Source organism: Engraulis encrasicolus, chromosome 20 (genome assembly GCF_034702125.1).
Source record: "Engraulis encrasicolus isolate BLACKSEA-1 chromosome 20, IST_EnEncr_1.0, whole genome shotgun sequence".
NCBI classification, from domain to species: domain Eukaryota; kingdom Metazoa; phylum Chordata; class Actinopteri; order Clupeiformes; family Engraulidae; genus Engraulis; species Engraulis encrasicolus.
In genome coordinates, this window is record NC_085876.1 from 24698559 (window position 1) to 24725435 (window position 26877).

The 26877-nt window shown below is 44.8% G+C and overlaps 1 protein-coding gene across 4 annotated transcripts; it reads right to left on the reverse strand.

Annotated features, from left to right (window-relative positions):
- Nucleotides 1–76: 76 nt before the first annotated feature.
- On the reverse strand, nt 77–25710 carry anln (anillin, actin binding protein). Of its 4 annotated transcripts, XM_063185660.1 has the most exons (27): nt 25551–25710; nt 22951–23104; nt 21761–22053; nt 20735–20942; nt 20044–20399; nt 19080–19530; nt 18232–18452; nt 17043–17144; nt 16615–16690; nt 16021–16116; nt 15636–15913; nt 12874–13028; nt 12035–12182; nt 10590–10725; nt 8577–8759; nt 7920–8046; nt 7650–7698; nt 7413–7466; nt 6908–6952; nt 6162–6194; nt 5820–5841; nt 5589–5701; nt 5175–5228; nt 4823–4909; nt 4116–4223; nt 3369–3541; nt 77–1706 (listed from the first exon to the last, which is right to left on the reverse strand). In XM_063185660.1, the coding sequence occupies exons 1-27, from the start codon at nt 25566–25568 to the stop codon at nt 1592–1594; spliced, it is 3855 nt and encodes a 1284-aa protein (XP_063041730.1). In that variant the 5' UTR covers nt 25569–25710; the 3' UTR covers nt 77–1591. The 4 variants fall into 4 exon arrangements, with proteins under 4 accessions (XP_063041730.1, XP_063041731.1, XP_063041732.1 ...); XM_063185661.1 differs by lacking the exon at nt 6908–6952; XM_063185662.1 differs by lacking the exon at nt 5175–5228.
- Between the last annotated feature and the right edge of the window lie 1167 nt (nt 25711–26877).

Consider the following 26877-nt stretch of genomic DNA (forward strand, 5'->3'; position numbering starts at 1 on the left):
ACACGCTACTCGGTGTAAAAATTATTATATATTATATTATAAGACAGGAACAGCGATGGAAGAAACAGAAAGCAGCTGCATTGATCAAATCTTGGAATTTATTGGTTTCCAGACAGGTAACATTGTTCTGGTTTAGGAGTGCGTCGGTAATATAAGGCAGCAGTTTGTGAATCAGCACAGGTGAAGTGTGCAGGTGTACAAGTGAAGCTGTCCATCAAAGGTAGCATCATAATGTCCTCTGGTGCAGGGCGTGACCACGACTGTGATCCTGTCACTGTTGTGTGCCACGGTGGTAAAGCATGTGAGCAAAAAAATATATACATAGATATATCCCACACAAACTCTTGCCCAAAATATATTGATATCTCCATTGATATGAAGATGTCGTGGCAAAGCAAAGCGCACTTCGCACATGTTTAGTGTAAACGCTTAAAAACAAAAAGAAAACTCTCCCAGCCATCCCATATCACTCATAGAGAAGCAGTTCAGGCTGCATCACCTGAACCTCACCCCTCCATTGAATATACACGGAATACATTGAATATAATACACCATTAGAATACAGCAGTTAGCCTCTACACTCACTCAAAACTCAGAGCACTCATTGATAGTAACAAGCAATAACCATTTGGCTCTAGGAAATCTCAGCACAGACAGACAGACAGACAGACAGACAGACACTCACACAGATGTACATAAAAACAAAGAAGTGTTTTGCTGGTAGTTAAGTAGTAAATACAACATCTTAGACAGTTCCAATGGTGAATTACATGATAAATACAATCTTTAAAGAAAACAAACTGTACTTTTATGTATTTTTCTGAAAATTGACAAAGTCGTGTTAAAAATATAGTATAAATTGAACATCTGTAGATCAACATATTAATACTGTCCTACATCACACGCTATAGAATGTGCACGTCTGACACTTTAGGAGGACAAAAAAAGGTTAAAACAATCCTTGAAACTAACAAATAAAAGACATCGTCAGAGGCAATTGATTAGCCTAGATTGCCATTTGATCATCCTTAATCATTGGCATACAGGCCCATCAATCAAACACAGAGCAGACGGCCCTGTGACATGTGAACAGCTCAGGGGTGCATTTCTGGAGAGTGTAGTTGTTAGCCAGTTAGCAACTTCGATAGTTGCCAAAGGGAAATTGCATTGCAAACAACAAAGTAGCTACTGTAGTTAGCAACTATGGTTTCGAGAAATGCATCCCAGTGTTGTTGGAATAAGAAAACAAAGCCATCAGGCCATCCCATCTGATAGGCCAGGAACATAAAGGAAGGTTCAATCTCCTGCCCTCCCATCTCTTTTAAACTGCCTGCAAAACACCCAGCTCAGAAAGTATGGCTTTATTGACACATGCGTCATTGTCATTAACTTAAAAAATAAGGAAAGGACTTTTTCCGAAATACGCAAACAGGTTTCTTATTATTCAACTCGGGCTTGTATTGCACATCTCCCCCGACTGTCCCTGAATGTGACCAATTGATAGGCCATTGGTGGAGTAGGTGGCTGAGCAGCCGTTTTTCCAAGACCAGCTGCAGTTGTTCTTCCCAGGCACTAGGGTGCACTGCATGCTCTACAGGGGCCTGTAGCAGGAGTCTGGCTGCCAGGTGCGCAGGTCCACCAGGATCTGGTTCAGCTTCTGCATCCACAGGTTACGCTCGTCTTTTGTGTCCGCACTCAGCCAGTTCCTACACAAGACACGCAAGGCAAGGGAAAAAAAGACAAGGAGGTATTAAGGGCCGTACACACACACACGTCGCTACTAGTTACTCGCTCAGCGAATGAAGTCAATAGAATGTCAATGTGTTCCAGCAAAACGAGCAGGCAAGTACTGTACAAGCGATGCGATGTGGGCGGATCCCAAGTTGAAAATATTTTAACTTCGAGCGAGGCGAGTAAGCGAGTAACCAATTGGAATGCAGTTTGGTACTTCTCGCCTGTCCATTGCCAGTTAAAGCCGTGGGAACTTTCAGCGAACGTTCCATGAAAGAGTGGCGAGCAAGCGAGAAGCTAGTAATGTGTGTGTACACTGCTTTAGCCAACTAGCCAGGCTGTGCCCTCCTAGTGACGCAACACTTTAATCGTTGCAACTAGCCAGGTCAAGAGAAAATACGGGAACTCCCCCCACTTTGTCAGTAAGCAAACAACCATAAGAAAACCAAGGGAGGCGGGTCAACCATGCCGTCTGGGAAATGTTAATTGTTATGCTCTTGGTCAGACCAAGTCTCGAAGAGATTTGAACGTCGATGATAATCAGGGTATTAGCCAACTCCCTTACCCAATATCCCATACAGGTCATAATCATAAACCACTCTTCATAATTATGATCTCCGCCAAGGAGGTTATATTTTCGGTCGCGTTGGTTTGTCTGTCAGCAGGATGACTCAAAAAGTAAAGAAATGGATTTTGATGAAATTTTGTAGAGTAGTCGAAAATGACAAAAGGAACGATTGATTAAATTTTGGTTGTGATACGAGTCACAATCCGAATCCAGGATTTTTTAAAAAGATTCTTCACCGTTGCGGGATAGGCAAATTTTGACATTGCTGTTTCTAACTCCACAAAAACAAGGCAGAGAGCCTTGAAAAACTTACCAACTTCCTTGGCGGGGTGCATTTCTAGTTAGAGATTGAATACTGTCAACGAGACAACACAATATCAACTCTCCAGCATCACTGCCTTTATTCCTTATTAAATGTTGATAGTGGTGAGTCAACCTGGCTCTCACCAGATCTACGTATGCATTTCCGCAAAGCTTGGTGTTGGATAATTTTTCAGCAGGCGTGCTTTTATCAACCAATCATCCACATTGTATGTGTATGCATCAGGGATGGAAATAAGCACCCGTCCACCTGCCAATGACGGGTAAATTCGGTCTTTGGCAGGTGAAATATGTCAACCCACCCGTCACCTTGACGGGTGATATTTTTCTACAGGCGCCCAGGTTAATGCTGAATTATACGCAGCATCCAACATCAAAGGTTTAAGCAAATTGGTCATGAAAAGAGTTATTGGCATCACAATAATTGCATATATTACCTCTGAAACAAAAAGCATTGATCAGAAAATGCTTTTACTTTAAATTACTGTTTGTTACAGTTGAATATGAACTGGTAAAAATGGTGACTGGTAAAAATTGTCAGTGACTGGTAGATTTTAGAATCTACCTGCCACAGTGACTGGTGGGGAACATTTTTAAGTTCCACCCCTGGTATGCATGTATGTTTGCAGCAACCAACTGTGTATGTGTATGTGTGTGTGTGTGTGTGTGTGTGTGTGTGTGTGTGTGTGTGTGTGTGTGTGTGTGTGTGTGTGTGTGTGTGTGTGTGTTGCATGCAGCAGTGACTTACTTGGTGACACACATGGTGTTGTGGCACTGGCTGACAAGCGTCTCACGGTCATCCTCGCGCTGTGGTCGCACTGTGATGAGCTCGAAGGTGTTGGGCCGAGCGCAGAACTCGCGGTTAGCCGGCTCCACCCGGTGACTCGTGCAGTTGGCCAGGTTGATCCGCCCAATGGGGTTCTGCCAGGACACCAGAGGTCATAAGTTGGTGCAAACGTTCAAAAGATCCATGCACAGTTTCTAGGTGCTGGTAAACGCAGGAATATACAATACTTCCAAAGGGAAAAGTTTACCGTACACTTGTTGGACTTTATGGTCTTTTATTCAGGTTCGAACCTGATGACGCACAGAGGCGAAACGTGTTGTTCGCTCTGAATAAAAGTGCATGAAGTCAAACAAGTGTGCGGTAAACTTTTTCCTTTTGAGGTCATAAGTTGCAGGTTAACTGGTGAGGTCCTACTACAGGTAACCCGTTCCCTTCATAACAAACACTGTTTAGGAGGATGTTAGACTCTCAACAAACCCCTTCAGCCCATCCCTATACAGATAGTAGTAGAGTAGAGATATTATTGTCCCCACTGAAAATTAACAATGTTCTGAATGTGAGGACACATGCAGTCATTAAGTTCAGGCTTGTGTGTATTTCAAGGTACAGCTCACAGGTAAACTGTGCTCTTCAAAAAGTGTGTGTGTGTGTGTGTGTGTGTGTGTGTGTGTGTGTGTGTGTGTGTGTGTGTGTGTGTGTGTGTTTCACCTTGCGTCTCTCGTCATCAGGGTAGGTCCAGTAGGAGATGCAGTATCCTGAGAGAACACACCACCTCCTGTGCCACGCCCCAAAGCCGCTCACGTCCTCGAACATCGTCTGCAGAAGATACAACCTCGTCAAAACCATAAACCCTCAACAGTCCCACACATGAAACACAAAGGGAACATTCCATGACCCTACCGTCTACGGCCTGTGCTTGTTGCTGCACATTTTGCCTGTCTACATGGACAAAACAATCAATTTTCCCCACTGTCAGCCTAGTCACGACAGCTTTTGGGGGACTTTTCCCCATTCAACATCCCAATTGCAAATGAGAAAATGACCTTTGAATTGCGCTTTTCGGAGATATCGAATTGAACTTTGTCATCATTGCCGTCTTGTCACGTCATCCCGAGACAAGTACAAGGGAAGAGTTAAGGAGTTACGCAAGAGAATGGAAAGAACTCAAACTTTCATGTAAGAGCCTTCACGCATGAACACAATTTAAGTGCATGGAGAACTATGATCAGCAAGCACATGAGCTGAAAGCATGGTCACATGCTTCAATTAACAGCTGAAGGCATGATGCAAGAAAAAGGTGCATTGTTCATTTATGTAGCAAGTTCATTAATCCATTGATTTAAAAGTTATTTCACTGTTTAATCAGTATTTTTTTTTTAAAGTATGACAGATAGGAGGTGGACAGGCGCTCGTACCAGGAAGCCTCTCTCCTCCACACGGGATCCCACTTCACACTGCATCTTCAGATAGATATGACCTTCCAGCGGACACAGGAATGGCACCTACACACACAGACACACGTTCAAAAACCAATTGGCACGTCAGCATCCTTGTCTCGAGTGCACTCATCAGACCTTCTGCAAACAACCTCAACAAATTCCAACTCAAATCACTCACACACACCAAAAGTGCATTTTGCAGGTGAACCAAATATTAAATATTAGTAGAACCCAAACACCATCAAAAATAATTGTGTTACTAAAAATGGGAATCAATTAAATCCCCCAAGTGCACGTTAGGTGTATTACTCGTAAAATGTGTAGTGACCTTTTTCTGAAACATGTCACTGAGTAGCTCTCTCTCAAGCCCTTCATATTTGATCTAAAAGAGACAAACACATGGGTGTGGATAAGTCAAACTGAGGCTGCAGGCTGACTCCAAGGAAACAGTTGCCAAACCAACGGAGGAAGGATCAACCAGGAAGGATGGCTCAGCTGTATGGCCTCTTTCTGTTATTACTGTTGGGTGCTGTATGTTCTGCAGTGTGTGTATGTGCATGTGTGTTTCTTTAAAGACACATTGATACAGGGGTAGTGAATGCAGCAAAGTATTAAAATATATAAAATATAAAAATAACAAAATCATAAAAGAACAAATTTAAAAAAGCTCAATGTTAATTTTTAAAGCATTTTTGTAGCACGCAACAACAGTGTGGAGGAGGGTGTTCTGCACCAATTGTACCTTCTCCAGAGGGAACTTGTTCTTGCCAATGGAGGCCAGCGTTAGCTTGTGAGAGCCCACAAGGGAGAAATTGCTGGTGCGCACAGCATTAGGTCCCCCGGGGCTGGCTACAACTGTGGACACACACGGACACTGATGCTCAGGACGGATTTGTACGGTGAGAAAAACGGCACATTTATTTCCTGAATCACGAATGCCAAAATGTCAAGAGCGTGTGGTGGAGAGCCTTACCTGGAGTTTGCAGATTACTCTTCTGCAATGGACACAAAAAACACATGTAGCATATTAAAAAACACAGCTAAACCATGACGGCCACCTTAAATAATGACATCTGCATGAATTGTAGAGTTCACATGTAGGATCCATCTTTATAGCACTAAAAAAAACGTTGAAATGGACGAGTTATATCAGAATTTCTGGTCTGCTAGTACCAGTTAGGTTGCCCATAGCTGAATGATTTAACACTGTTAACTGCTACCAAAATAGTAATAGCGCCATGCTCGTAACCATGTAAGGTGGATAGAGAAAAAGAGGCTAAAGTAAACCCGATGTAGAGTGGGCCAGAGCACTTACGGTTATGGCCAGGAAGCGCTTAGGAGTGATAGCCTAGACAAGAGCAGAAAGCAGAGGGGAAAAAACAAAATAAAAATTAGTCTTGACACACAAAGAAACATCAGGTGTTACTGTTCAACCAAGAAACAACAAGGGCTATCTGAGAAGTCCACAGTATGTCCACCATTTTGAATGTTTGTTTTGTACACTACAACAATTTCATCAGCTATTCATGAAAGAATGAACTGTATACCCAGGATCACATAGCCGCAAGTAGCGTTTCATAATTGTGAATTTTGGATAGTGCTTGTTGTCTCAGCAATAAATTGTCAGCGGTCCTACTGTCAAGAATGAATGAGATCTATCTAAGAGTCGGGAAGGTGCATTTTAACCAAAGTTGGTGAGGTGCAGTGGATCAAAACCCTGTCTGAATCCCCCACCATGTGTAGAAATCATGAACACCTGAGTTACAAAAGCTGTAGGGGTGCAGGCCCAGTGTGCATGTATTGAAGTTAGTGAGTGTGTGAGTGTGTGAGTGTGTGTGTGTGTGTGTGTGTGTGTGTGTGTGTGTGTGAGTGTGTGAGTGTGTGAGTGTGTGTGTGTGTGTGTGTGACAATGTCTTCCTTGAACACCGAACAACCTTGTGTCATACCGCATGTCCTTTCTGTGCATGTCTTAGGGCGGTGTGTGTGTGTGTGTGTGTGTGTGTGTGTGCGCGCGTGCGTGCGTGCGCGTTGTCCTCAAGCACCCAACAAACAGTGGCATACCGAAAAGCACACGTCGTGGAGCTCATGAACACACTCCAGAAGGATCTAGACACACACATATCCATGCCTCAACAATAGCCTTTGATTTCAAAACTTGCACATTCATTACAAATTACAACTAAAAGTATCTAATAAGTTTAGCCATTATTTACCTTTTTACATTGTAACCCATCAAGACCTGACATGTTTAAAGGTTGTATTGTAGGCGTGCTACGGTCTTAATGGGTTAATAGTGCACTATAAAAACATAGTAGTGTGGTCTTTAAGGAGCTGCTTACACATATTTGGAAATTTTAATGTGATACTGCAGGATTTGACATTGAACCCTATTTCCTACTGTAGTAAGTCAGTCTTGTAGACCACATGTGGAGATTTTTTCTCCCCATATTCCAAGCAGTCTGTGTAATTCCAGAGGTCGCTGGTGCTAGGCTATAGCGCAGGTGAACCACTTTTGGGTAGCCTCTAGACTTGGGCACCCCAGGGCCTGTCTGTATTCCCTCAGTACCTTTGATTTGGTGGGCTTCTTCCTCTTGTCTGAGTGCAGCTCTCTTTTGTGAACCTGAGGTGAAATGCAGATGGAAAGTCAATTCAAAGTTTTTTTAATGGCAAGTAGTAAAAGATTAAGTTCACAACAGAATGAAATAAACTACTACTAAATTGATATGTTAAAAACAGAAGATAGTTGCAGTAGATATCGAAGTGCCAAGAGGACTAAGGTTGTGACGAGGGCAAAACATCTCACCAGGTAGTAGACTTCAATGTCAATCTCAAAGTCGTTTGACACGTTCGGCCTGCGATGGGAGAAGAGTTACACATTGACATTTTGGTAAAAAAAAGGAGAGCAGAAAATGAAACTCACACAAAAACATGCCTTCACCTTCTCAAAGTTCAAACTTGGTGAGCAGAGGTTTGTGTGTGTGTGTGTGTGTGTGTGTGTGTGTGTGTGTGTGTGTGTGTGTGTGTGTGTGTGTGTGTGTGTGTGTGTGTGTGTGTGTGTGTGTGTGAGACTCACAGTTCAAACTTGGTGGCGAATGTGAGGGCATCTCCACTCAGTGCGCTGCGTGTGTTGGCCAAGGGAGTAGCCACGCTGTTCTCAGGCCCGGCACGGATCATCACGAAGAAGTAATGACTACTCAACTCTACAAACACACACCACACAACACAACACATATTCTTACACTTTTCAGGCAAAGCATACATTCTTTAAGTCCCGGTAACATATATGAGAAATATCAGGATACTGTCCCAAGATGGCAGTGCACAGGGGCTACGCCAAAAGGGTGAACACAGCATCTAGTATTCATATCTATTAGGGCTGCACGATATCAGATTAAAAAAATAAAATAATAATAATAATAATAAAATAATAAAAAAATAACAACAATACTCGATAACAGCATGCAATACCTCGATAACGATATTTGGAAATATAGCTGAGTGTTTTTCTCGTCACTTATTTCTCGGTCTGTGTGGGTGGTGTGGCTTTGGTCGCGCCGGGCTTCTTGTGTATTTGTTGACATTCAGCAAGTGATTGGACTGCATAGAAATGTTTTACTTGTTTTCGCGATACGCATATCGCCACTCTTGATATAGTGATTTCGATACATTTTCAATATACTGTGCAGCCCTAATATCTATGACATACAAGAGCACACAGCAGCACACTCACCTGGTCTGTTGGCGGTGGAGCAGACGAAGTCCGCCTTGAGTGGCAGGCGGAGCTCCAGTAGGCTGATGGAGCCTTTGGAGGCCGTGGCAGAGGCCCCCTCCCCGGGGCCCCCTCTTTGGTCCACACCGGGGCCCGCGGCCTTCACACGCTCCAGCTCTGCCTTCAGGGCCACGCGACGCTCCGCTGTGGGGACACAGACACACAGTTACATAAACATAGAACTACAAGAAATGTACACCATGCCTCTATGCATGCCCCTATGCGTACCTATCTGGTCTTTGAGCAATCAGTCAGTTAGACATTTTTAGTACGACATTTTTAGACATGGATCGGGCACCACAGAGTCCAGACCTCCTTGATTATCTTTGTGATGTGCTGAAGAAGGTTCTTCACAGCATTCGGCCCTAGTACTGTCATCAATGCAATATCTTGGTAAATGTGAACCGTATTCAAGGCTTAAGGGCAGCAACATATTAGTGTGTGCGTGTTTTTTTTTTTTGCCAGGCTGTGTAAAATAACACCGGAAAAATAATTCGCCAAGCATGCATTGAAAGGAGGCTGGAGAGAGCACAGACTGTGTTTGTGCCATCACCTAGAGCAGTGGTTCCCAACCTTTTTCTTAAGCGACCCATGTTTTTACTATTGTAAGCTTTGGTGACCCAACCACGCGAGCGCCCGCACGAGACGGAGTCACAAGATGCCCTCCGTTTCCTGCGAAAAGTTATTTTAGTTATTTTATTCCTCAATTCGTCTTTGGTCAAATATAGAATAAATGTTTAATGTAGCACTTACAATTTGTTGTGTCTATGCATTTATTAGTTAAATGCTTTGTCTTTTATTCAACATGGGCTATATATATTTAAAACGAAACCCCTTAAAATCAAGAGGGCTCCGCGACCCCCTGTGGATCTTTGGCGACCCATAGGTTGGGAACCACTGACCTAGAGCAAGGTTCCTACAAGTTTCTTCAAGTAAAATTCAAGGCTTTTTAAGGTATTATTTTCAAATTCGTGAATTTAATGTTTTGAGGACTTCTTAAGACCCCGCGGGAACCCTGTAGAGGCAATGTAAAGCAAAGCACGTTTCCTCCAGCTGCTGGCAAGGGTCAGGGCAGGATTCCTTGAGATGGCCGGCCCGTGTTCAACCCATCTTTTGAGCATTCAGCAGAAAGGCCATGAACCCTGTTTGATCCCTGCCATGACCGGCCAATCAGACACAGTACAGTTGGTACCAGCTGCCACTAGTCAAGCCAGAGGCTGTTGGCAAGGCAAGTTATAACATTCACACTGACATCTGACCCTGATCTGACCCATGTTTTGGTCTGTGATAGACAGCATGTAGTAGGGCTCCACGATTATGGAAAAAATCATAATCAAGATTATTTGTCAAAATCATAATCACGATTATTAATCACTATTATTGATTTTTGCAGATTTTTTTGAAAATTATAACAAGATGAAATATAACCAAGAATGAATTACATACGGGATGAGCAAAATAAAATGAATTGTAATAATTATGTAAAGGCAATAGCATGAAACTTAAGTGGACAGATCTCTGGCCAGAAACACCAGCCTGTCAGTATGTTCTGGCTTCAAGGACGCTCTCAAAAGTAGGTCACTATTGCCACGATTAAATCACGACTAAAATCATGAGTTCGATTTCACTATTTTATCACGATTTTGATTATTTTACGATTAATTGTGCAGCCCTAGCATGTAGGTAGATGGGTGTGAGTGGGCCATTGTGTGTGTGTGTGTGTCTATGGCGAGTTAACTCACTGGCTATAAGCAATAGTCTCTCTGCCTCCACTTGTGAGACCTTGCTGTGTGTGTGTGTGTGTGTGTGCGCGTGTGTGCGTGTAAAACTCACTGGCTATGAGCAGTAGTCTCTCTGCCTCTGCCTCCACTTGGGATCCCTTGCTCTGTGTGTGTGTGTGTGTGTGTGTGTGTGTGTGTGTGTGTGTGTGTGTGTGTGTGTGTGTGTGTGTGTGTGTGTGCGTGTGTAACTCACTGGCTATGAGCAGTAGTCTCTCTGCCTCTGCCTCCACTTGTGACCCCTTGCCGTGCTCCTCGTCTGTGCAGCAGTTGAGCGCCTGGCTGGCCTGGTGGATCACCGTCTGCTGCAGGTTCAGCTCATTGGTCAGCTCCTGAGGAACAGGCACAGAGATTTTTGTCATTTGCTATTTTGTGAAAGTTCAAAAGTATTGCAAACAAATTAAATCATTTTTCATGAATCAATCTGGGCAGATATCGATAGCAGTATCGGTATATCCCCTAAATACTTGCTTATACTCAAACACTTGCCGATAACAGGCACCGATACCGCCATTACAGCAAACAACTCAACACCTCGTCACATTCTGTTGTCTTAAAAGCAGCATCGGGAAAAACCGCCGCCTCATACATTTACTAACATTTAAATCTACATGGAAATCTGTACAGGGAATCGGCAAGTACAGAAATGAATGTACTAGTACTGGTTTTCAAAAAGTGGTATCGTGCATCCCTAAATCAATCCCAACCTTACAATGTGTGCAGATTATACAGGCATAGCATGTGGTTGATTAAGGCCCCTTTTGTTAATAGCTTCTCCTAAAGTTGATGTACTGTTCAAATTAACAGACGTGTGTGTGTGTGTGTGTGTGTGTGTGTGTGTGTGTGTGTGTGTGTGTGTGTCTACATGCCTGAGTTTATTTAATTGTATTTTGTACATGTATTTCACCTGCCCAGGGACTGCAGATGGAAATTGGCTTGTAAGCTAATCTGCTGCAGGTCATCTTTTTACGTTTGTAACTAATGTATTTTGCACATGGTCCCTGTTGAAATAAACAAAATTAAACTAAACGTAAAGGATGAGGAATAATGGGACACCAGGGTTAGAATTAGTGTTTTAGTCACTATGGCAGGGGCACATGAGGGCTCAGTGTAAACAAACGTGCCGTTGGTGGCTGCTCTGTCCAATGACTGCACTAGATCCCATTGTGACTGTTGGTGCTGTGCCCTTTCTATGTACAGTTAATGGTCTTGTCAAACAGCGACCCATTGTGAGGGAGCAGTGGTGACTAGTCTGCCATCAAACACAGCTGTTCCGAGATGGACAGTCACAAATCAACTCGATCAAAGCTCAGAACAACCCCTAAATTGTCACACACACACACACACACACACACACACACACACACACACACACACACACACACACACACACACGCACGCACACACACACACACACACAGTCGTTAACATATTCCAGGCAACAGCGTCACCCCTTACCCCCCATGAACATATGACTTTTTTTTTTTTTTACAGCAGCTACAGTGTGACAAAAATGTGAGCCTTATGTAAGTATGTAACTTTGTTTCTGTACTCCACAAGTGTGTGTGTGTGTGTGTGTGTGTGTGTGTGTGTGTGTGTGTGTGTGTGTGTGTGTGTGTGTGTGTGTGTGTGGCTCATCACCTTCATCTTCTGCTTGATGCTGACATGGCTGGCTGCCCTGCTCTGCTGCTCGGCCCTCTGGGATACGTCTTCCTTGCGAACGATCACCTGCTTCACGTGCTGCCGCTCCGTCTCTGCCTTCACGCGCGTCGACCTGTACGCATCGATACTGGGAAGGAAACACACAGAGATAGTCCATCACACACGCGTCGACCTGTACGCATCGATACTGAGAACACACAGAGATAGTCCATCATACACGCGTCGACCTGTACGCATCGATACTGGGAAGGGAACACACAGAGATAGTAAATCACACACGCGTCGACCTGTACGCATCGATACTGGGAAGGGAACACACAGAGATAGTCCATCATACACGCGTCGACCTGTACGCATCGATACTGAGAACACACAGCGATAGTCAATCATATACAGTCTGCCTGTTCGCATCGGTACTGGAACAAGGACAGGAATAGGAATAGGTACCGCTAGTCAACTACACGCGTCCTACACAATAGGAATACTCAATACCACACAGGCCAATCACACTCGACCTGGAGTGCGTTCCTTGATTGTAAAGCAATCTCCCATTGATAACCTGTTAAGTTGCTAGTTGTTTAGCAACAGCACTCAGCACTAGAAACAGGGTCGCGTACACATTGATACTGGGAACAGATGGTCAACCTGGACATAGGGATAGTCAATCACGTAAAACCAAAACTCAGGTTGACCTGTACGCATCGACACTGACCGTGACACCACACAGGGTTAGATAGATAATCAATTGAACACACAGACAGTCAGCCTGTAATGTATACTGTAGTACGCCTCATATGTGTGTGCGACGTGCGTCCTACCTGTAGAGCAGGTTCTGCTCCTCGTCTGGGTTCTCCAGGCTGTCGGAGGAGCCGGCGCGGAGCATGCGAACCCTCTGGAACCTGCTCTGCCGCGAAGACGAGGAGCTCTCCGGAGTGCTGCTCTTCTCCAGGAAGGAGCTGGCCGGGGTCGACGTCTACACACACACAGACAGACAGACAGACACACACATAATCACCTTGCATCAGGTTTAAATAGGGATACATAGAAACCCAGTCTAGCTGGGGCTTACTCTGCATCAGATCAGAAAACTGAAAACAATCAGATCAGAGGACTTGGCTCCTAACTTTCTGACAGAAGGATTAAGAAAATGTGTCTTCTGCTGATCCAGGTTCTCCTGATAGAAGTGTTGTGATGAACTCTTTTGCCAATGATATAAGACTTTTATACGTGCATAAGTGTTGTCATCACCCTTGAGTGTTTAGTGCAGGTCTTACAAGGTCAAGAGAACAGCATGCAAATTAAAAGGTAACTAATTTCATAGTGAAAGCAATCTGGCGCATCAAAAACAAACCAGGGCTCGCAAAAACAAATGATCCTAGCCTGGTGCATCGGCTGGTTTCATTTCACTTTGATGATACCGGTCTGTCTGACCTCACAGCTTTAGAATCACTGAACCAACAGCAGTCGTTTGGTCAAGATGCACATACATGCTGAACTACAAACTACTACCCAAGAATGGATTGGCATCATGGTGGTTTCATTGTCCTTCTTGAATTATATCACCAAATGGTACCTCTTGATAAACTAAAAGCCTGGTTTAGACTCGTCCTTCAGTTGGAGGACACGCACTGTCAACAGGGGGTAGTGGCAGATTAAGTACCCAAACAGCCACGCCCCCTCTTTTAGCGCTGAAAAGACCCCTTGCCGCGATCAATTTATATTTCCCCCAGGTTGAATTGTCCGCAATCTGCCGACTCCCCCCTCCCTCGCTGACAGCGTGTGTTGCCCAACTGAAGGAGGAGTCTAAACCAGGCTTAACCCAGTACCTAAATTAGTTCGGCCTTCACTTTCACTTACAAATAAGTTGTTGAAGTGAAATTAAATGGAGTGGATGCACTACTAGGAGGTAACAGCCAGGTTAAAATGACCCATCAACAGGCAACAAAACAAAATGGTAAGTTAGAAGCAGGGCTCTTAATTAACAACAACCAACCGGTCAAATTTAATTTTGGCTAGTAGGGAAAAAAAACAACTTTCTAGCCACTTTGACCCATTAGTGAGTGTGTGTTTGCCTAATAAGATCAACAGCTAAGCCATTTTGGCTGGTGATGAAAAGTTAATTTAGAGCCCTGGGGCCGGATTCACAAAGAATCTTAAGAACAAAATAGTTCTTAACTGATACTTTTCTCTTAGTCAAAAGTTAAGAAGATTCCATATTCACAAACAGACTTCTTGAGTTGTTTCTTAACTTTCTTCCTAAGATTTTCCCTAAGAAAACTTTTGTGAATCCGTCCCCTGGTTAGAAGTCAGATGAGGCCATCATCAGCCTAGTCCATGACAAAGTACTTTGTTAGTGTGTCAACCTTGACAAACGATCTTGCATTACAGACTGTTAACTGGGGAATGATGACAGCATCAACACAACTTGGGTTTAGATTTTAGACACAATTACTGATAAAATCAGCAGGTCTGTTTGGCAGTTTTAGACATCTCCACACTAGTCAGCTGAGGAGGAGCGGACCAAATCCATGCCTGTGATTAAGACAGACATTTTCATTGTTAGTGTTGTCAGTTCCACCAGTAAGGAACTCACAGGCCAGTGACCAGCACAGTCCAGTTCCTCAGGCTGAGAGGAGACCAGGCCATCATCATCTGGTTCAAGGGAGCTCTTCTCATCAGAGAGAAACACAGACACGTCTAGCTAGTGAAGGAGAAAGCACACATTTGAGCTTGTGCGTGTGTGTGTGTGTGTTTGACAAGTATATTGCAGGTGTTACGTTATCATTTTCTGCATTAAGGTTATACCATAGTGTTTGGTAATCTGAAATTATATTGTGGCGCTACAATGACATCACAATGTTTTGAACAGTTAAAGTACCAGTTCAGTCAATTTCAACATGCAGTTGTAATGCTCACACTACCCTGGACTTGTCAGTACCTGAGGTTTTTTCTTTTTCTTCTTCAGCCTTTTCCGAGATCCTAGTCATTGTAATGGAGGCAGTGCTTTGTTTACATTTAAAAAAAAAACATTTTTATTTATTCCCAGAAACATCCGAAAGGTTATACAACACCAGCAGACAACTAGCAAACAGCGGTACCTTTTGGGAAAATATTTGGAGTAGGCCTATGTTAATTAAAAAAAAAAAATGTAAACAAACGCTGCCCCCATTAGAATAGCTCATATCTCGGAAAGGGCTTAGCCAAAAAATGTGGCATCACCGGGCACTGACAAGTCAAGGGTAGCGTGAGCAATACAACAGCATATTGAAATTGACTGAACTGGTCCTTTAAATATCAATTGACTGGGAAAAATGACGAGTGACTGGTAGATTTCAGAATCTAACCTGCCAAAGTGACTGGTGGGGAATCCCCTGGCGCTGTAGATGGCGGTAGCGCACATCTTACACAAGCCGGCCCCAAACGCCACAGAAAGAGTCCACGAATGAAGGGCCCCCTTAGAAGACCGAATTTGAGCACACTCCTTTACATTGGGTAGGTGTGATTTGGTTCATCTTTCTACAACTAGCTGAAGCCACAGTACCTGTGTGTGTGTGTGTGTGTGTGTGTGTGCAGAACTCACCAGTAGTTTCCTCTCTGGGCTTTTGACGGCTGCTGCCACAGTCTCGGTCAGCAGAGACATGGAGGAGATGTTCAGTGCGTCCTCTTCATCATCATCCTCTTCTCCAACACTCTGCTCATTGCTCTCCTCCAGCACTCCATCAAACAGCTCGTTGATCACCGCTGAGTTGATGGAGGAACCGTCCACGTTCATTTCCTTCTCAATCACTTCCTCTTCATCCTTCTTATCTTCCTCTTCCTCGACTGCCTTCACTCTCTCTTCGTGACTTCTCTCTGCACCTGGAGCACAAAATGGATGTTAGCACTGCTAAAGTGGCAGCAGCTCCTCACACTACAAGGTAGAGGATGGAGCCGAGAGACAAAATGGACAGCGAATCTCCACATACCATCTTTCTCAACTTCCTTGAACTCTACTGTCTTCTTCTCAGCTAAACCTTCCATCTTCTTCCTTGGGCTCGACGTGACACAGGGCGATGTGGGAGCTACAGGAGAGAGAAAACGGGTTAGTTCTTTAAGGCCTGATATAAAATACATAAACACAAGTTCAAATTCTATTAAGCACTCAACTAACAACCACAGTCTGCAAATCATCACTGGTTGTCTTCAGCCAACAGAATGCGCAAGACATCAAAAGGCATGCAAGCATACAGAACCTAATCATGACGTCTAGCAAAAAGAGCTTGGCAGTGGGTCCCATTGCTTACCACTAGACTAGAGTCTTCTGACTAAGACCCCATTATAGAGCTCTATGGATTTTTTTTATTTTTATAAGCGCATCAATTCAAGCCTCTTGTTTACACATTGATGGAGTTTTAGAAATCACTTCTTTACCCCTGGTTTTAAAAATATCCTTTTTAGGTAGCTAAAAACCTGGTACTTAATATGTAAAACAGAACCCACTTAAAAAATATCCACATAGGTGTAACCATGGCCTAAGACGACCTGTATGCATGAGGGTGGTTCTGGGACAGGATCTGTACCTTTTGACTTCATCTCAGTGTCTGTGCTCACATCACCAACAGAGGGGGCCAGAGACTCTTTGCTGGAATCCCTCTCCTGCAGAAACAGAGAACATGCATGACAATGTGTGATGGGGGGCCAGTGGCAGACAATCTGGATTGAGAAAGCCAGAGTGCTGCCCAGATATCCCTTCTGCCTGTGCTCCTTTACACAGGTGATTCTGCCAATTAGCTCAGAAACCTGGCTGAATTAGTGTGGTAATCAGAATCAGATTGTAGCCAGAATTGGCTAAAGAAGAGATGTGGCAGGGTTTCTACTTTCCAAATCCAGGATGACTAGAATTATGGATGGATCATTGCGATGAGCATGGGCTCTTAACACCAACACCGTACAATATAATTTGACTTTAATTATTCAGAGAAACAACAAAAATAAGATGGCCATTCACCTTCGAGTCACTCCTGTTGAATGAGGCTTCTGGTTTGGTGTTCCTCACGGCGTTGCCCTTCTGGAAGCGACTGCGTATCTGGGCCAGCTCCATCTCCCGCTCCTATACACGCACACAATGAATGATGTACAGATATACGTGTACTAGGGCTGTAACAATATTGTATCGAATCAAGGAATCGTGATACGCAGTGTCACAATACTGCATCGTGATACAGGAAGGCAGTATCGTGATATGCCCTTCTCAAAAGTTACCCTTCAGTCCAGAAAAGTGAAAAGTGAAAGCCCATTGGGAAACTCCAAACTCCAACTCCCATTGTCATTGTGACACAGCACTCCACAGCACACAAGTGAACACTGCACACAACGAAATTGCATTTATGCCTCACCCGTGCAAGGTGGCAGCCCTCAGTGGCGCCCCATGGGGAGCAGTGCGGTGGGACGGTACCATGCTCAGGGTACCTCAGTCATGGAGGAGGATGGGGGAGAGCACTGGTTGATTACTCCCCCACCAACCTGGCGGGTCGGGAGTCGAACCGGCAACCTCTGGGATGCAAGTCTGACGCCCTAACCGCTCACCCATGACTGCCCAACAACCACATATGAGGTGATGGTGCATCCAAGCTTCAAATCAATATCCTTAATATTTTTTGAAACTTTTTAAAACATTACTAGTAGCCTCTTGTAACCTATTCTACCTAAAGCAATCATCAAAATTGTGGGGTGTATCGAACCGTAGATCAAAAACCATGATACGAACCGAATCGTAAGTTGAGTGGCTCGTTACAGCCCTAACGTGTTCATACACACACTGCATCTTTCTGTAGCTCAGTTAACAGAACAATACCTATAGGCCACGCGCACACGCACACTTGAGCAGTGGCATACATTTCCAAGCAGCATTGGAAATGAGAGGTCTTGTGATGATTGCATGCCATGTGATGGCTAAATACAACCCCTGGCGATGCCTGAATAATAGAGACAAAGAAGCTCCCGCACACTGTTCACATTTCAGGTCATTACACCGAAACGTCGCAAGTAAAAATTCTGCAAATGTGAACAGTGTGCGGGAGCTTCTTTGTCTCTATACGTTGGTGACCCAGTGGAACCACTCCTACGGACCTGGGAAAAGGAGGTGTGCAGGAATCCGAAAAATAGTACTACAGATGCCTGAATAAAAAGCGCCATACCATCTTCTGCTTCTGGGTGAGGTCAGCAGTGGTGGAGGTGGGGGTGGTGCCCTGGATCTTGTTCAGTCTCTCCTGTATCAGGAGGGATTTGGGGGTGCCACTGGAAGCGGCGGCGGTGGCAGCTGGGGTAGTGGGGGTCCCCTTGGACACGGACGGGGAGTTCTTGTTGGTGTTCAGCTCCTGGCACCTCTCCCCAAAACGCTCCAGGAACGACTTCACACCTGTGGGAGAGGAGGACCACAGACAAGAGAAAGAACTGAACCAAGGGTGTGCACACCTGAACAACTTGCCCACCGCACGGACGCGCGCACGCACGCACGCCTGGCAAGCCAGACGATAACATGCATATTGAAGACTAGCATCGTACTGCAACAAAGCTGTGTCAAAGTTAAATCATAGACACGCATGGTTCAAAGTGTGCAGTAAATGTTACTTTAACGGAGCAGTACCAGACAAGCTCACCAGGTAAAAACACATTTTACCACTGGGCGCATTCATCTAGTTTACTAAGGTCACGCACACGCACACGCGCACGCGCACGCGCACACGCACACACACCCCTTACCAAACTATGTGTCACTCCACACAACATACCAACTAACCAACCACAATCATGCCCCAAATACCCAACCAACAACATAGACATTTAATTCAGAGGTATACAACAATCGCAAATGGGTAAAAATGCTCAGTTTTTTTCAATTTCAGTAATCTCATTACTTCTCCTTCAATATAAGCAGCCTTCTACCTGTGCCGTGCATGCACTACTCTTGACATCAGCCTCACGCTGTTAACCATTGGGAATGAGACAGGTGAGAGATAAAAGAAAACAAAGTGCAAGTCCTTACCTGGAGTGCCAGTGGTTGCCTTGGGTTGTGCAGGGGTGGCATCTCTGTGCTGGGACTGCAGGGGGGTAGCAGCAGCAGGGGCCAGAGCTCCAGCAGCAGTAGCAGTAGCAGCGGTGGCTGTCTTACTGGCCAAAGCAGCACCAACCGCCCCCTTCCCTGCCTCCAGCTCCCTGGAGCCCTGGATCTTCTTCAGGGGGCTCTGTGACGCGGAGCTGCTGCCCTGGGACAAGGGGGTTTTCTGGGGGCTGGCGGGATGGACTATCCCCCCTCTGGGTGCTGCTGGTCCGCTTGGCTGCCTGGAGGCGGGGGTCTTCTGGGGGCTGGAGACAGGAGAGGGGGAAGGGAGAGCTCTGGTGGTGGTCTGGGCGGTGGGACGGGGCTCGGGGATCTCCGTGTGCTGAGCGCTCGGTAGCACCACGCGGCTGGACTTCACCGGAGAACACACGGGGGTCTGTCAACAACACCAACGTCAGACAATCACTACTGGTATGACAACAGAACTGTCAGATTTATGCCAAAGAACTGATGCCAAGTGTGAGTGAGGAGCAGATAGCCAAAAACTTGAGGCCATCACTGATTCACAACACAATTCTAAATCATTACTAGATTCCAGAGATCAGAAGGATGCAGTTTTCCAGTCATTCACTCAAAGACATACGTTGGGTACCAATAAAATCCAGCATCACCACTGAAAACCCCAATGCATCACCACCTCTTTAAAAAAATGTAAGCCAATCTCAGGCAATGTTAGAGGATAACTAACTGGAGAACCTTCACTAAAACATGGCATGTATCCACACCCATGAGAGATTGAAGACTGTAACAATGGGATGGTACTCCCCAGATTAACACAGAACTGTATAACTGAACAGAAGCAGAAAAACAGCAACAAAACAAAAATTAAAAAAACCTTCACATCACTGGCTCCCCACTGTTTAGTAGCCAGTAGTCATTGTGCACATACCTGACGGGCTGAAGGGGCAGGGGCAGGTGCAGGGGCAGGGGTAGGCTTGCTGGCGGCTTGCGTCTTGGAGGAGGCTGTTTGCGGAGCAGAGCCGTAGGGTGGAGGGGGCTGGCGTGTGCCGCTGCTGGATCCAGTGCCAGGCTTCGGCCGTGCCCCTTGTGCATTGTCTCTGCACGGGGCAACGGAGGCCGAGGGGTGGCTCAGATCGTCTTCCCAAGAGCCGATGGTGGCGGCGAGGTTGGCAAAGCGCCCTTTCCTGCCCAGCGGGGTGCCCGAGGAGGAGGGGGCGGGGACGGGGTCCGGGGGCACGTCGTAACGCTGGATGGGGCTGCCCATGGTGACATCATCGGATGGGGCTGCCAATCAGCAATATGAGAGAGAGAGAGAGAGAGAGAGAGAGAGAGAGAGAGAGAGAGAGAGAGAGAGAGAGAGAGAGAGAGAGAGAGAGAGAGAGAGAGAATGCAAATTTGTAAGAGATCAGCCATGGATACTAACATTCCACAGTGATTTACTACAGCACTTAAAATAAATACATTTCAAACCATTTTCCACATCCATACTGTTAAAATCTACACTGGCTCCCATTTATTTCATTATTTCACAGGGTCTTGCAGTAAGTTTCCATCTCTGCTGAATATCAAAGGCCAAGGTGTAAGCTTCTTGTCCCAACAGTTTAGTGTCAATTTCTTACCTGCCGAGTCCCAGTTGTGTCTCTGAGCAGCTAACTTCTGCAGCCGAGCCTTCATGCCAGAGGTGGCTACTGGGGCGTCGGCCTCCCCCACCGACGGGGCTGCAGGCTGGGGCTTCGTCTCCACACTGCCACCCCTGACAGCCTGCTCTGGGGGACACACGGCTGTGCGCTCCACCATTGGCTCCGGGGTCGGCTGGGGGGCCAAGACCTGCAGTGTGTCCCACACAACATTTGTTTGTTAGTTAGTCAAGGTACAAGGGGATGGCCGGAACCAAAGACATGATGCCTGATGAAGATCCAGCGTGATCGAAACGTTGCTTTTTAAATAATAACGTCTATTTTTGGAGCTTATCGGCTGTGTGCAGACCTATTTTTTCAATTGGAACTAAAGACATGCGACTAACATGATTGGAAAAGCCATGTTATTCAGATTAATACAAAATATGCCAAATTTTTAAATAAAGCAACTTTACAAAAGACAGTGGAGAAAAAAACTTTATCTTTTCAGGGGACCTAGTGGCATTTTTTAAGCCTGACCTATGGACAACAAATTTGAGGCATATTTTTAGACCCCGCAGCTACCCTGTAGTCATGGTGGCAGGTGGTAGAAGGGTCCTGACTCCTGACTGAGAGAATGGTTGGAAAAAGCAGGAAGGAGAAAGGCAAAAGTACTAATAATTGCATTCAAGCGGAGGAGGGAAATTGGCCATTATATCAAGTTTCATACTTCAGAAATGACTTTGCGATTCAAAATGTTTATCTTTTCAGGGGACTTCACTTGGTCATAGTGGCAGGTGGTAGTAAGGGGTGGCCACCTTAACTATAATGCTAATTTCTTTTTTTAAGTAAGTTTTGGGGGCTTTTTGGGCCTATATTATGATAGGACAGCGTGAGAGGAGACAGGAAATGAGCAGGAGAGAGTAATGGGGTAGGGTTGGGGAAATGACCCTGGCCGGACTCGAACCGGGGTCCCCATGGGCATGCAAGTCCAAATGTGGGGGGCTTAGTATAAAGCTAATTTCTGACCTGGGGTGCCATAGTAGGGGGCTGGGTGGCAACAGGAGCGGGAGCAGGTCTCTCCAGTGACGAGGATGAGGATGAGGAGAGGGTAGGCCGCGTGCTGTTGTTGCTGCTGGATAAAGAGGGGGCGATGGGGGGCTTCCTGTCCACGATGACAGGCTCTGCTGCTGTGGTGGTGGTAGGCGTGCGGGTGCGAGGGATCTCTGGCTGCTTGTTCTCCGTCTCCACGGCAGGCACGTTGAGGGCGTTCTCGTCCGAGCAGCGCCGCTTAGAGGGGGAGGGCTTAGCGGAGGGCAGCACTGCAAGAAGACACAAATTGTAGACATGGTTTACAATACCAGCCCCCCCAATAGGACAATGGTGAGATTGCTCTGTAGCCAAACCGACTCTTTGCTCAATGGATTTCAAATCCAGTACCAGTATATTGAAATGTGCGAATAAACATTCTTCTCCTTCTACATAGTGATGATAATAGTAATAATAATGTTGATAATAATGAAACATTTTTATTGCTAACATTATCGGTATTACAAAAAAAAAAAAAAAAAGAAAAAACAGCAATTACACTTACATGTAACCAGCTATTGCAGTAATGCAAAACAAATTCTACCATTTCAAAAACAACAAATAATTTCAGGGATGCCTCAATGCTTTTATTTCTATTTTTATACATTTCAACAGACACACACAGGAAGCCACAGGGCTGGCCTACATAGCGCATGCCAGTACAGTAACAGGCTTCCAGCGCGCGGGCTCGTCCATCAAGACAGCTCCCAGTTAAATCTGACAGACGCAGGAAGTAGAGGCCCTTCCTGGGGTGTGGGCTGTGAACTACACAGAGGAGGCCCAGAAAGGTCATGTAGACTCTGCATTATAAGTTTGTAGGCAGCCATGGCCTAACAGCCGGGGACTTTGTCTCTGGATCAGAGGGTTGCAAGTGTGAGGGTGGTATCCTACACTTTGAGCCATGACTAAAGTGCCTTTGAGCAAGACCTCTGACCCCACATTACCCCAGGGTCTGTAACCAACATCCTGGATGATCCAGTAGCGAAATAACGGTCTCCATGGAAGGTCTCCATTGATCACCCACGCATTAATGGTCAAACTCCTTGACTTTCCCTGGCTGGACTAGCCTCTACTGAATTTTCATGACACCCCAGGAATTTCCATGGCCAGAGGGATGTAATGTAACGTACCCTTTTCGACGGGCGGCTCTGCGATCAGGGTGCTGTTGTTCTCAGCCAGGGGCTCTCGGCTCCTTTTGGCCATGGGTCGGCCGGCCGCCGTGGGCCTGTCCGCCATCTTCTTCTGGAGGTTCTCACGCCGCGCACGAGTGCGCTCCAGCAATTTCTGACAAGGGGAGCGAAAAGAAACGTTAAACAAGGGAACACTCAATCACAAAACAAAATGTACGTGCATCCAGGTCCAAGTCTGACCTGCTCAACTGTGAGAGAACACTCGAATATAAATGTCAGAGAACACCCAAACAAACAAAGAACACACATACACACGATGCATGTGCCCACATGCACATACAGTACATGTGCATACACACACTAAAGATCTCAGTCAGAAATGTTCAATCGCAAGACTGTATTATAAGGATAGACCGATATATATATGTTGTATCGGGCCGATATTTGCATATTTTAAGTGTATCGGTATCGGCCGATACACGTGTGGTTTTGGCCAATACGCAATATTTATTATTTTATGTCATTCGTTTTTTTTCTTAAAAAGCACCAAGACACTTCATTTTTTTATTACTTTATTGTTAGAGTGGGTGTTTAAATGTTACAAGTTCTACCTCAATTTGATAATGTTAAAGGAATGTTTATTTGAGACCTGGAATATTTGTCATTTTTTAAATCTTTTTTTTTTTTTTTTACCCATATCGGCCCCAAATATCGGGTATCAGAAATCGGGTATCAGCCAAGGGTGATGAGGGAAAAAACAAAAAAATCCGTATCGCATCGGCCATTAAAAAACCTGTATCGGTCGACCCCTACTGTATTAGGCATATGACCCAACTGTCCGGCTGCAGCAGCTCTTTTTTCAGTTCATCCAATTACTATGATCTGCCTGATCCAGGGAAGGTTGGGGTGTAATAAGTCACAGGGGTGAGACACTCTCTGTGGATCATCCTATTTCATACAATTCACTTCCAACACAGTCTTGAATGGCAGGGAGGCAAGGGACTTAAGCGAGAGATATTGAATTAATGATGGTCAGCACTGCACTTATCCTGTAGAATGACACATTCTTAAATAAACTCCTTAAACTGCTTTGAAAGCCGAGACAGTAACAAGATTATAACTAATGTTTGACGATTGAGGATACGCTACTTTTTTTTTAGTTCGTGTTATTGTTTGAAATCAAGGGCAAGACAGGCAGATCTAAAAATAGTGGGGAGAGAGAGAGCGCGCACAAGAGAGAGAGAGAGGGAGAGAGAGAATACACTTCTTTTTCTCCCTCTCAACACAATTTTTTAACAGTCCTCCCTGACCCAGTAGTGCCTCGGGGCGTTGGGCATTATTCAAAAAAGTCCTTCAGTTTACAGTCTGGCGGCCAAGCCAAGCCAAGGCGACTTGGACTACAGCACTGCAGTCTCTGGTCCTCTCATCAGTAAACATTCTTGTGGCTGCTGCTCACTCAGTCAGATTTATCACTGGCTCCCCCCTTCCAAACAAGACCCAGCACATTCCTGCTGCTGCTGCTGCTGCTTTTCCCGCTTGCAGGCTGGCTGGGACTTTATGGAAAAAACTTCAGTTAGTTCAGGAGTGGGTGTCATTCCCAAGGAATGAATGAGCCATGCTTTGACATGTGATCCAGTGAGTGCTTTAATTCTATTGGTTAGGGATGAAAAGCGTGCAGTGTTAAAAACTCCCAGTCCCAGCATCCTACCCATAAAAAGTAAATCAAGTTGGCTTGACAGCAACTGCAGTTTCTTACAGTAGTCACAATGGCGTCTTTTCAAAATCCACCTAGTAAATAGTCAAGTTGTCACCTGACTGAATAAAATGCTGAACAAAAGAGTGCACAAGGCCAAGGGATATAACTGTCACTATTGTGTCCAAGTGAGATTATGCAAATGAGCACAGATCTGGCGTTTGGTAGGCCTACGTGATGTTGTATTTTTGTTTCAGTTCCTCATTTATTGAAAAAGTAGTGAGAGTTGGAGAACCTATTGTACCCATTTACGAACTACGATATAGCACAAACGTCCAGTAGTGGCCATTTTAAAGGAAGTGAAGCATTTCATTTTTGATATAGAGCCCACAGATATGCCTCAAAGGGCACGTTGAATTTAAAAGGTGTGTTCACCAACAAGCACAAACATGTCAGACGTTTTACGAACTAACTGCCCTTTTCTGCACAGTTTTAATTACATAAACCTCAAGCACGCGATACTTTTGCAATGTCATACACACACGCGAACACAACTTTATTTTACAAACTGACTGACTGACCACCAGCAACAGATGCGTCTTTTAAATGTACAGCGGCATGGCTGACACAGTGCATTGTTAACGTTAGCGACCTCGTCGATGGCTATTTCTGTTGAAATCTTGCCCAAAGCTTCACACATCCACACACCGACCGATTTCAACAAACATGTATGCAATTTTAATAAGCACTTACGCAAACTTAACAAATTAACCTGGCGTATACGTTGTATTTTGTACCGTGATTAGCTTTACATTGACTAGCACTGACAGATCAGTGTCTTCTCGCTAAATAATGATACTGTTAGCAAGTTGTCGCTAAGGTTTTCGTATCGAAACATAAAACTCACCTCTGTAAATGGATCCATTATTGTGTATTCGTAGTCGACCGTCTCCTTACCGGGATGCCAGTCTTTCTACGGTGGACAATCGACAACAAACCTGGCTGGTTGAAAAGCAAACGTCTTCTATCAGAAATGTGCACACCCAGTTCTTGCGTCGTGTGTCAGAGCAAACATCTGTTCAAATTTGAATTTCAGCGCTGTATCCACCACGCATGCGCCAACGGACAGAGTCAGAAACAAGTCCCTCCCTTCCAGACATGCATGCATTAAATGTATCAGCTTTTTTATTTTTGTTGGACTGGAGTGTTATTTGGGACTTAGAAGTATGGCACGTTTTATGATATGATATTTTTTTTAACTGAGGGATTTTTTTTATTCAATTCCTAAATCCAACAACATTATTCACCAAACATCTCAAAAAGACAATACATAGTGAAGACCTCTAACACCAGGCCTAAATATAGGCCTAAATGACATTGCAGGGGTGGTTAACATAACACATACCAACAAACCTGTGTCAAACATACATGTTACACACGTCATACAAGCCATTTCTCAGAGTCAATTTGCAAAGATCTTGGTAGCCTAATGTTTCCAACTGCTTTTTTTGCAGTGATGTAGTTCGGCTGTTCCCAAACTTCTTTCACTGTGCACCCCTCTGTACTTTTCAATGTGGTCATTTGGGGCAATCCTCATTTCCAATAGTTTTATCTGCTGTTATTATGCCTTTCTAAAGTTGATTCGCTTTGAAAATATGGGTTGCTGTCCTATTTAAGCACCCCTCCTCTGAGCATCGATACGTTTACGATTGAGATGTTTTACAGAAAAAAAGTGAAGTAGTCTGTCTCACAGTTGAAGCACACAAGAGGGTGGGCGCTGAAATGAGACAACAACCCATATTTTAGAAGCAAAGCCACTTTAGAATGGCTTCATAACAATGAAATACACATTCTGGAATAGTCCAGTAAAAGCCCTGACAAAAAAAGAAAAAAACAGTTGAGATATGGCATGAAGTCAAGAAAGCTGTTCACTCCAGACATCCTTGCTGAAGAGGGGCAGTTTTGTAAAGAAGAGGGAGACAAGATACATCCAGATTGCTTTGTTAATCTGATCTGCAACTTCAGGAAATGTCTGGTTTAGGTTATAGGCAATCTAGCTCTAAAAAGTCCCAAACCCTGGATAAATTGCAATACTGTAGTAATCGTTCCTACTTTAAAGTGATCCAAAAACCCCCTTGTATCACCTATTAAAAATCTACAGCTTTATATTTAGTGGAACATGCTTTTTTTCAAGGTCAAAGTTGACAGATTTCCCATTCATTTCTCCATAGGGA

Coding starts and splice junctions, on each gene's coding strand:
- anln (XM_063185660.1), bottom strand. Junction 4,910..5,174: donor GTGACATGTTTCAGAAAAAG/GTCACTACACAT, acceptor CTGTGTGTGTAG/GTGCCATTCCTGTGTCCGCT. Junction 1,707..3,368: donor AACACCATGTGTGTCACCAA/GTAAGTCACTGC, acceptor TGTCTTGTGTAG/GAACTGGCTGAGTGCGGACA.